The following is an 11687-nucleotide window of genomic DNA, read 5'->3' as shown; positions in this document are numbered from 1 at the left end:
TTTTAACTCTTAAAACATATCAACATGTTAACTAGAAGTTTCCACTTCCATGATCAAGACAAATCATCATAATTGATATGTTATAGTCTTCGTAGATGAAATGTCCAATTTTATTACCGACTACAAACTAAAATTCTGAGTTTACAAAAAACCTGTGATTTATATCTTCTGTGACTTTTCACATAAATCACATACTATACATCTCATGGACTATATGATAATGTCTAGGTATTCATGTTGCCATCATTTTAGATAATAATAAAGCAATTTTATTAATCACAACATTAAATCATACATAATGTCATACATAATAAAATACATAGCATCATACAATAGGATTTTAGGACACTAATCCTAACAATTTCCCATTTGCCCTAAAGACTATTGTGCACTAATCTAACTCTCATTCCCTTCAAATGTGACTCGAAAGTCTTTTGAGGCAAGGCTTTGGCAAAGGGATCTACCAGATTATTTGCACTTTCAATCTTTAATACCCCTACATCTCGACGAGCAATGATGTCTCGAATGATGTGGTATTTTCTCTTAATGTGCTTTCCTTTCTTGTGATTCCTTGGATCTTTGGACTGCGCAACTGCTCCACTATTGTCACAAAACAATGCAATGGGAACTAGCTCCACTCTTACTACACCAAGATTAGAAAGGAATTTCTTGAACCATACAACTTCCTTTGCTGCTTCACAAGCAGCAACATACTCAGCTTCCATGGTGGAGTCTGCAATACAAGATTGCTTAACACTCCTCCAACTTATAACTCCACCTCCCAAGGTGAATACACATCCTGAAGTGGATTTTTTGAAATCTTGATCCGATTGAAAGTCTGAATCTGTATAGCCAATGGGAATCAAATCCTCACACCGATAAACAAGCATATAATCTCTCGTTCTCCGTAGATACTTGAGAATATGCTTTACAGCTTGCCAATGTTTTGGCCTTGGATTTGATTGATACTAGCTAACCATGCCAACTGAATAACAGATATCTGGTCTAGTACAAAACATGACATACATGAGACTTCCTACTGCTAAAGCATAAGGAACTTGTCTCATCATATTTTCTTCCTCTTGAGTCTTAAGCCTTTGGTCATCAGATAGAGGAACTCCATGTTTGAAAGGAAGTAATCATTTCTTGGAGTTTTGCATGCTAAACCGTTCTAGAACCTTATCTATATACCCAGCTTGTGATAAGCTTAACACCTTATTCTTGCGATCTCGCCAAAGCTTGATCCCTAGAATAAAGTTAGCCTCACCTAAGTCCTTCATATCAAATTGGCATGACAACCAAACCTTTACTAATGACAATACCCCTACATCATTCCCAATAAGTAGAATATCATCAACATAAAGCACTAGGAACATTACTACTTTGTCTTGATGTCTTTTGTACACACATGGTTCATCAAGATTTTGTTCAAAACCAAATGACTTGATTGCTTGATCAAATCTGATGTTCCATGACCTAGATGCTTGCTTAAGTCCATAAATGGACCTTTTCAATTTGCATACCATATGCTCTTTGTTCTTAGCTATGAAACCTTCCGGTTGCATCATATAGATTTCTTCTTCAATATTGCCATTAAGAAATGCAGTCTTGACATCCACTTGCCAAATCTCATAATCATAATGAGCAGTAATGGATAAGAGAATTTTGATAGATTTAAGCATTGCTACTAGTGAAAAGGTTTCTTTATAATCAATACCTTCTTTTTGTGTATACCCTTTTGCCACTAGCCTTGCTTTAAAAGTTTCAATCTTTCCATCTATCCCTCTCTTCCTCTCGTAAACCCATTTGCAACCAATAGGTTTAATGCCGTTAGGCACCTTTACAAGATCCCAATCAAAGTACACAATTTAAGGCGAGGAGAAGCTTGTCCACTCAATTTGTATCACACCAGACGAGTATGAGCCAATCCAGTCCAAGTGCACCACCTTAGGCCCCGACAGGATCATCCAATCCATTTTAGGCCAGCAAAAGCTCATTCATTCAAGCTTGTACAACTCCAAGACTAAAGAGGAAAAGGGTGGTCACATTAGAGACTCTAAATGCTCCCAAGAATGCATCTAGATACATGGAAGCAATTAGATTTGCTGGGATCTAGTCATCAGTGCATGGTCCAAAGAAATGAATAAAGGCTGAACAATTCTATCCAAGCCAATCACTTTTGTATGGCCTGTGTTTTTCTTTTTTTGATGAATGGCTTGTGTTTTGTATAATTATAGCCAAGCTAGTCACTATTGTAGTTGAACAATGCCCTTTTATTGATTTAAACATAAATCTATTGTCCTGCTTTCGTATTGATAATTATTAAGATGTTTTAGTAGAGCATATGTTTTGTTTTGGTTAATCCTACTTTGGTATTCCCAGCAATGACAACCTGTTAATGAAGATGCTGAATTTTTTATTTCCTTCTAACTTGTTATATACATTGATGCATTGTTTGAATCTTGGAAATATGTTACCTACTTGACTTTGAAATATGTTATCTGTTAATACTAGGTTTCCTTGAAATATTTTTGTTGGTCCTCAAATCATGTGGGACATTGGGTTGCTATCTTACATGGGTATTGATTGACTTTAATAAGGCATATTCATCCATGTGGGACATTCAAACTTCATTGTGATAGGAAGTGTAGAAATTTGAGACATATTTTGGGATAAAATATTTCTTTTTGTTTTGTTTTTTTTATAAATTATACGCATCTTGAATTTGACCTTTTTTTTTAGATTCAGTTGCGTCTTTCCTTATTTACAATAATATTATCCAAAGCAAATAAATGAGAAAGATTTATATTTTTTTTTTAAAGGAAAGGCAATGGTGAAGAAGAAGAAAACTACCAATCGAGCTTATTCTAGTCCACTTTTATTTGTGGTCAGTTTTCTCTCTTGTCCCTTCTCTCTCTGTTTCTCTCTCATGGAGAGATTGTGACTACTAAGTGCAAAAACAGGAGAATAACTCTATTATTACACAAACCATTGCTCCATATAGGATTGTAACCCTTACACTTGAATTCAAGTGTACCAAGTCCAACAACAAAAATAATCACAAACCAATATGTGAGTTATTTGGTCTTTTTTCTTTATTTATTAAAAATTCAAACTCCTTCGATATTATATTACAAATGTAAGTAATTAAGGATTAAGGTAAATAATAAAGCCACTGAACATCCCTGCAATCTTTCTACCTGTCCCATTGAATAAAATTGAGAGGTTTATTACTCCATATACCAAGATCAAAAGGGTGTTGGATATCTATTGAAACCACACAGCTTTCATCCTAATTATCATGTTTTTCCTTTTAAAAATAAAAATTGTGAATAACCTATGTTTCCCAAGTGGGAGAGACTATGATTTTTAGCTTAAGGTCAAGGAATATAATCCTTAATTATTTGCATTTGTAATATAATATTGGAGTAGTTTGAATGTTTACAAGATAAAGAGAGAAGACCAAATAACCCACTTATTGATTTGTGATTATTTTCTTCATTGGGCTTGGTAAACCTCATTTCATGTGTATGGGTTACACTCCTGTATATATGGAGGAAGGCTTTGTGTAAAAACATAGTTTTTCTACTTTTTTTTTTTTTTTACACTTAGTAGTCACACAATCCCTCCATGAGAGAGAGAGAGAGAGAGATTAGCCACAAAAAAAAGGGATAGCAGAGAAGACAGGCCCACACATAAAAGTTAACTGGAATAAGCTCGACTAGTAGTTTTCTTCTTCTTCACTGGTCTTTCCCTTTTAAAAAAAAAAAAATCTTAGTTATTTTATTTTGATAATATTATTGTAAATAAGGAAAGATGCAACTAAATATATATATATATATATATCTCAAATTTCTAGACATTCATCTTATCAATTTAGTAGATGAACAAGCGTTTTTGCAGTTTACTTTCAAATTTTAGACGATTTGTTTTATTTAAATCCTATAACAAAACATCTTAATTTAACATAAAAATTTGGAAGGGAAAAGTAAAATTATCCAAATCCTTTCTTATTCCTTAAACAAGTATACAAATCACCATCCAATACAAGCTAAAAACAACAACACCACACCTCACCCACCCCCCCCCCCCCCCAAAAAAAAAAAAAAAAAAACCAAAAAAGGATACAACTTTATGTAGATACAATAATTCAATTTTCAAATTGAATATGTAACGGTTTATTTTAGGTTATTAAGTGATTAAAATTATCAACAAATAACTAAGCAAGTCTCTGAAAAGTAACTCAAGGAGATTGTTCAAACATCATCTGTTGTTGACTTAGAAAGAAGCTTATGCATGATTGGGCGTGCTTTACACATGGCCTCCAATGGCATGGCTTTAGGCATAGTGATCCCACTACCTTCGTGTATATCAAGTTCTTCTATGGTAACCCTTTCCCACTCAAAACTTTGAATCAACGAACCCAAAGTCAAGCTCACTGTACGTTGGGCGAGGCCCGCCCCAGGACAGGTCCTCCTCCCAATCCCAAATGGCATTAGCTTATGTCCTTCACTCTCACCATTTTCAAACCTCTCGGGCTTAAAACTAGTTGCATCATCCCACACCTTAGGATCTCTATGTATGGCCCATGCATTGACCAATAACATTGTGCCACTTGGTACATCATATCCTCCAATGGTGCAATCAGCGGAGGACATATGGGGTACTAACAATGGTGCTGCCGGATACAATCGAAGAGTTTCTGAGATAATACTCTGAAGGTAGTGTAATTTGGAAACATCTGATTCCTCAATCAGTTTCTCTTCTCCAATTTGACTATCTATCTCATCTCTAGCTTTCTTCAATATATTAGGATGATTAAGTAGATTAGTCATTGCCCACTCTAATGTGACTGCTGATGTATCAGTCCCAGCAAGTAACAATACCTGTGCATTATATACATGGTGTTAAGAATAGAGCAACAATATATTAAATAAAAATGGTTTGTTCATATGTTCTGCAACATTCAAGAACGATGATGATGATATGTAACTAGTTACTCTAATGTTACGGTGGATTTTTTTTCCCTGGGATTAAGAATGTCACTTTTTCGCACTAGATAGCAATGCCGATGAGGCTATTAAAGAAAAATAAAACAGATAATTGTGTAACTGCTTTTTAAGATGTAAGAATCAAACAAAACCATGATTTCCTAGTTTTCTCAATAAGAAATGAAGAATTATTGAGTGCACTTACCAATATAAGCCCCTTGATGATTTGGTCCGTGTAGTACTCTGGTTGTGATTTTTGCAAAGAAAGCATATGGTCAATCATAGTGTTACCCTCTTCCTCCTTATGCCTTTTCTCATCAATGAGTGCTTGCAAGAACTCATCTGTCCTCTTGGAGAGACTCTTCAACTTCTTCTCCAAACCTCCGTAATCCATCCACCGCAAGATGGACACAAACTCTGCTGGATTTGATGCCCCTCCGAACCTTGTTAACTCTTTAATTATCCGCCTAAACTGTCTCGCTTCTTCCTCATCCTTCACGTCCTCACCGTACCTGTAGTATCGTTTCCCTGCCACCATTCTCATTATGTTGTTAAATGTCATCTCCAATAGCATTGATTGTAGCTCCACCTTGGCGAAACCGTGGCAAGAGTTGCGTGACAAGTTTCGTAGCAAGTGCTTGATCTCGTCACGTCGAATGCCTAAGAACTTGTTGAGGCGGTTGTTTGAGAAGATTTCAAGGGTACTAATGCGGCGGAGGTTGCGCCAGTGATCGCCGTATGGAGATTGTACTAAGGTGGTATTGTTGTAGGCAAGATGCTTGCCTAATAGGAAGGGAGGACGGTTGGCTAATACTATGTCATTCTTTGTGAAGCATTCTTCAACTGCTGATGGGGATGAAACAATGACCACAAGTTGTGAACCAAATTTGAGTGAGAATATTTGACCATATTTTTGTGAGAGGGCATGGAAAGTACGGTGTAATGGTTTTTTAATGATATGGAGATGACCTATAATTGGAAGAGAAGGTGGGCTAGGTGGGAGGTGTTTTGGTCGAGTAGTTCTTGTTTTGAGGATGAGCTTGAAAGCAACAAGAAAACTGAGAAGAGTGAAACACATATATAGTAAGATGGCATCCATGTCTATTTTTATGATATTTTGATACTGAAATGATTTCTGATGCTCTGTGATTGAAGATGCATGTGATCACTGCATATATATAGGGACTAGGTAGTTAGTGTTAGAATATCATTTGTTTTAAAGGTAAATCACACGTTGAACACGACACTCTTCAAATGAGCAGAAATCAATTTTGTGTACACCACATTGGTGATCACGTTTTCAATGACAGTGATGACTATCCAGTGCCTCACGTCACTGACAGCGTATGTTTGTTTCTCTCATTTGATTTGCGTCACCGAGTGCATAATCGCATTTAGCTTTGCATGCGTCATAAGATATATAATGTGTGGATAAGGGGCAACAATAGTTGACGACAAAAGGACAGGACTACCGTGGCAGGTTAGAAATAGGAAAAAGAGTCAGGACTTAAAAGAGAGAAGATTCAATTGCATTCTTTATTTTCTCGCCCAGTGTCTTAGGTGACAGTTGGGAAGGCAACGTGTCAAACTCTCTAGTCTCTAAACTCTCTAGGATCTCACACATGTATTCTTCCTAACATGTGTGTGTGTCTTTTATTTGATTTGCGTCACTGAGTACGCGTTATCGCAATAGACTTTGCATGGATGATTATGTTTGGACAATAGCTGAAAAAGGAAGCACTTGTGAAGGTACTGTATATGTTTTACCATCATTTGAATTTCTCGGGGGGTTTAAAATAGAAAATAATGCTGATTTATTTGCTGGCGTAGTGGCGGCTAGGAATCCAAAATAAAGTGAAAGTCTCTAATCTGTAGACTAGTCTCAAGCGTAATGGCATAGGCGGTGGCTAGGAATCCAAAATAAAGTGAAAGTCTCTATAATCTCTAGACTAGTCTCAATATTATGAAGACTTTACAAACTCAGTAATTCTAGAGACACACAATTTTACAATAGACATGCAATTTTACAATTAATTAAACTGATTGATTGTAATAACAGGAAAAAAAAAATGATAAATTTAGGTAAAAGTAATTCAACTATTTAATTGAGTGATGCTTACAGTTATTTTAAATTATTTTTATTATATAAGTCTTATAAATTTATGTTTTGAATATCAAATACAAAATAAAATGAAAGTAATTTAGAAATATTTTATTATGTTATCAATGTATACTACCCACCAATCATATTTATTATCAAATTGTAAGATTTTTTGTAATAAAATTAATAACTGTTTTAGTATTTCTCTATTATATCAATGGTAGGAAAAATTTTCAAAATAATATACATTTAATTTTAATTATTTAAATTGACTTTGCTTCAAATTTATTTGAAAAACTAGCCTTTTAAAATTGTGGTTTAAGAACAAAATTTTGTAATTAAAAACCATGTTTTCAAAATAAGATTAATTCATTACTTTAATGTATTTTAGCTGTAAGCATTTTTTTAAAACATGATTGTAACACTTAAAACTAGGGTTGTCCAATTGGTCGGGTGACCCAACCAAACTGATCGGACTCACCCAACCCAAAGCCCAACAAACAGTTTTGGATAGCTAACTAAGTCAAATGTAGGTTTGTGCAATTTAAAAATTGAAAATTCTGGGTCAGTTGCCAATTTAGGGGGTTTGAAACTAGAAAACCCGAACCTACCGAGATATATACACTTAAAAGGGAGTTTTTCTTCACTCTAGACTCTAGATTTGTCAAACAAACTTCTTCAACCTTCAACCATCAATTCAGATGTTCATGTCATGTCGATTCAACCTTTAACTCTTCACTCTTCACTCTAGATCTACCATTACAAGACCACCATCTTGTCTTCGACACAGAATGCTCTCTCTCTCTCTCTCATAGATCTCTAAGTTTGTGCCATTTGATTTCATTTTCATCATTTCAACTCATTGGTCTTTTGGATTGTGTTGTTTCATTGCTTCTTCTTTATGTTCTCGACTTCTCTGAGTTTGTGGTTTTGTGGATCGATTTGTCATTCATTTCAGTGCTCTTTGATTTCTTTGTTTTTTGCCTCAAATATAAAATCATCTGAGGAATCCGACCCATTCAACCGATGACCCATGCCAACGAGTCTGGTCCGAATGATCGGTCAACAGCGAATTCCTAATCCATTCACCCGATCCAGTTGGGTCAGTTATGGTTTATCCCCAAACCCAATCTGACCTTTTGGACATGTCTGCCTAAAACAATTTTTGTACTACAAAAAATAATATTACTTTTCAATTTTTTTTTTCCGTGAATGGTACCATAACAATTAATTAATTGGTAAATTGCCATGTTTTAATTATTTTTTTTGAAAAAACAAAAAATAAAACCATCAACAACGTAAATCCTAACAATTGTTGTGTACATAACTCAGGTAGCGATGTGGCTCAAAGGCAGCAATACATGCCAAGTGTCATAAGGAGGTATCCACGAATACGTGATGATATAATACACCTTATAGGAAATGGCATGGAAAGAAATAGGCCTCATGATCTTTTCTTATTTTTTCCACTTATAATTTTCATGGAAACAGTCATATACTTTGACAAGTTTTGAAGAAGTGGAATGTGGGCTCCAACAGTGGTCTTAATTTCTAGCATGATAAATGGTTGATGGAAGCAGAGCTCTGGTCCTTGATCTCTGGACCTTTTCTTAAGGATGGGAACAAGCTGAAATTGAGTGACATGGTGCAAGGAGGAAGTTGGAACGTTAACCTACATTCTTTTCACTTTCCCCAGAAGATCCTCCTTTGCATCAAAGCTATCCCCACTCCCCGGACAGCAAATCACAAGGATTCCCTCAGTTGGGGATTATCACCCTTCAGGGAATTTGAAGGGAAATTTGCTTATAGCCTATCAAAAGGAAGGAGGAAGCCAAATTATAGGTTCTCAAGCCAATGGATTTGGAAAACTAACTCTTCCAAAAATTTGATGTTATGTATGAAAATACTTTCTACATAGCCTCCCAGTTAAAGACCTGCTGGTGAAAGAGTTATTACTGAGGATAGCACCTGTGATGTTTGTAATAGAGGAATCGAGACAGTCATTCATGTGCTTCATGATTGTGGTTTTGCAAAAATTTTCTAGATGGGATTAGGCAACTTTAAATGTGATGGGAGTTTCTTCAAGGTTGAACTCTACTCTTGGTTGAAAGATAATCTGCATCTTGACCTAAGTCCCCTGGAATGTATTCTTTGCTTTTGGTATCGGGGACTATGGAACCATAAAAATATAAGAATTTTCAAACAAACTGAACCTAATCTCAGGTTTTCCATGGAGGTATAGAATTTAGCCCTTAATTCCTTCTATGTAACTGGCAAATGCAAGACCAAAGCAAACCACAAACCAATTTGGTTAGATGGGCTAAACTTGAAGAGAATTGGCACAAACTCAACACAAATGAGTGTCTATGCTTAAACTTTGGTTCTTAGTTTAATATAATGTGTTAGGACATATGTGTTTCACATGTTAGGAACATATGTCACTATTTTATATAATTGGCTAATCCTTTGACAAAACGTATTTTACTTGTATTTGGATAGATTTAAGATGTGTTTAATGCTTCTTGAAATAAGGTTTCAAGTTCAAGCGCTAAAGCCATACAAGTCTGTCCAAAAACCAAGTTAGAAAGTGTTATTCATTAAAGCTCGACAGCTAGCTTGATAACTAGTATCTATCGAGGCTTAGAGAGCTATCTGAATCCCATGGCTTGATAGTTGCTCAACATATAGGGTATCTATCGAGGTTTATGAAAAACAAATTTTTCAATTCTGTTTTCATTCAATTCGTGGGTATATGTTTGGGCTTTCTTTTCTCACAACTCTAGACATATATAATGATTATTTTAAGAGCTGCCAAAGGTGACATAAGTTGCATAAGTGTGGAGCAAAGTTTTGTTCATGCAAATTGTGACCAGAGATAGAATTTTCCCTAGTTCATCTCTCTCTTGAAGAAGCTGCTGTGTTTGTACATCGCAGGGTTTTGTAACCAAGGATTTTCTTAATCTTCATCGTCTGGATGAACTGAAGAACTTTGTAACCAACATCCTTCTCTAGTTGGTGATTAAAGTCACGTACTGAGATCCGCGCAATTAGTTAGTCACATACTAGGAGCCGTGCATTGAAAATGAGAGATTGTCACTACAGAACAAATACAATTAGGTATTGGGGTAAGGGTTCAACTGTAGGTTGGTATAAGGTACTGGGATTCCTTTACTTGTAACCGCTTATTGTGATAATAGTGAATTCTCGGAAATGGTGACCTTAAAATAATCCAGTGGGTTTTTGCCGTATAGGTTTTCCCCCATTCGAAAAAAAAAAAACATCGTGTCATTTTAATTTCCGCTGCGTTTAGTTATTTGGTTATTTATTTGTGCTACCATGCGCTTTGCATGTTGAAAGTTCAAATATGTGTAAAAACACCCTTGAATGTTTAGACCCCCAATTTACAAATTAACCAATTCAAGCATTATGTCAAACAACTAGTGTGCGGAAAATGAACATAAGCTATAATATAGAATTGGAAAAACTATCTAAGCCAAATTAAAATCACAACTCACAGCAGATAATAAAAGGCAAAGATAAAAGGGAAGGAAGATGTAAACACAAAGACAACACGCGATGTGTTATCGAAGAGGAAATCGAAGCTCTCGACGTAAAACCTCTCCGCCGCCCTCCAAGCGGTAAATAATCCACTAGAAAATGTAGTTGGGATACATAGACAACAATAGACCCTCTAAGCCTAATCTACCCAGTGCACCTAAGCCCTCCAAGCTTCTTGCTCCAACGAGGTTATGTCGAACCTTTTTCTTTTCTAGCTTCCCGGATTCCACTACTAGACCGTAGCATCAACCAATGTAGATTGGTTCCTTCCTAACTGCTTCCCAGAACACCAAACAGCCCTCTCACAGTGATGAATATGGTAAGAATAAGGTTTTGGTAAAATGCCTCTCAAGGGTTTTACAATGGAGAGAAAGAGAGTTGAGAAATTTGAAGGGACTCTAATGTATAGATTATAGGTGAATCAATCTTGTTTTACTCTAGGGCTTCTCTCTCAAAATTCTCTCTAGAAGCTCTCTTTCATTTATGGGTATAAGGGGTATTTATACTGGAGTGAGAGAGGAATGTGAAACGTCAGGTTTTACAAAATAAGGGTGGCTCGCAGCTTGGCCTCACGACTTGACTAAGTCGCGAGACCCAGTCGCGAGATAACCGTATGGCCAATTATCCTGTTTTGTCCTGTAGTGCTCCAGCTAGCATAAACAGGACAACTGGCCATACGGTTATCTCGCGGCTTGGCCTCGCGACTTGACTAAGTCGCGACACCCAATCGCGAGATAACCGTATGGCCAGTTGTCCTGTTTTGTCCTATAGTGCTCCAGCTAGCATGACTATTCACCTTCTGGCATGCTTGACACGTGTGCTGCATCTGGTGGCTTGCAGCCGCGAGCCACCCGCGAGATCAAGCCGTGAGTCTCTGTTTTCTTGCACACTCTTGAGCAATCAACACTATATCTCACTCACTACCCTTACAACAAATCCACCTAAATACAGGGTTACTAAATGTTGAAATATAAGCAAATTTGGCATGGAATAAAGCCAATAAGATGGTTGATTAAATTCAACCTTACAATCTCCCC

The 11687-nt window shown here is 36.2% G+C and overlaps 1 protein-coding gene across 1 annotated transcript; it reads right to left on the bottom strand.

Annotated features, from left to right (window-relative positions):
* Window positions 1-3994: 3994 nt before the first annotated feature.
* LOC126693210 (cytochrome P450 81E8-like) lies at window positions 3995-6151 on the bottom strand. The gene is made up of 2 exons (XM_050389117.1): window positions 5197-6151; window positions 3995-4886 (listed from the first exon to the last, which is right to left on the bottom strand). The coding sequence occupies exons 1-2, from the start codon at window positions 6088-6090 to the stop codon at window positions 4257-4259; spliced, it is 1524 nt and encodes a 507-aa protein (XP_050245074.1). The 5' UTR covers window positions 6091-6151; the 3' UTR covers window positions 3995-4256.
* Window positions 6152-11687: the final 5536 nt, after the last annotated feature.

The sequence above is a fragment of the Quercus robur genome, chromosome 7, assembly GCF_932294415.1.
Source record: "Quercus robur chromosome 7, dhQueRobu3.1, whole genome shotgun sequence".
In the NCBI taxonomy this organism is placed as follows: domain Eukaryota; kingdom Viridiplantae; phylum Streptophyta; class Magnoliopsida; order Fagales; family Fagaceae; genus Quercus; species Quercus robur.
Note: the sequence above shows the minus strand (reverse complement) of the source record. Positions and strands in the feature narration are given on the sequence as shown.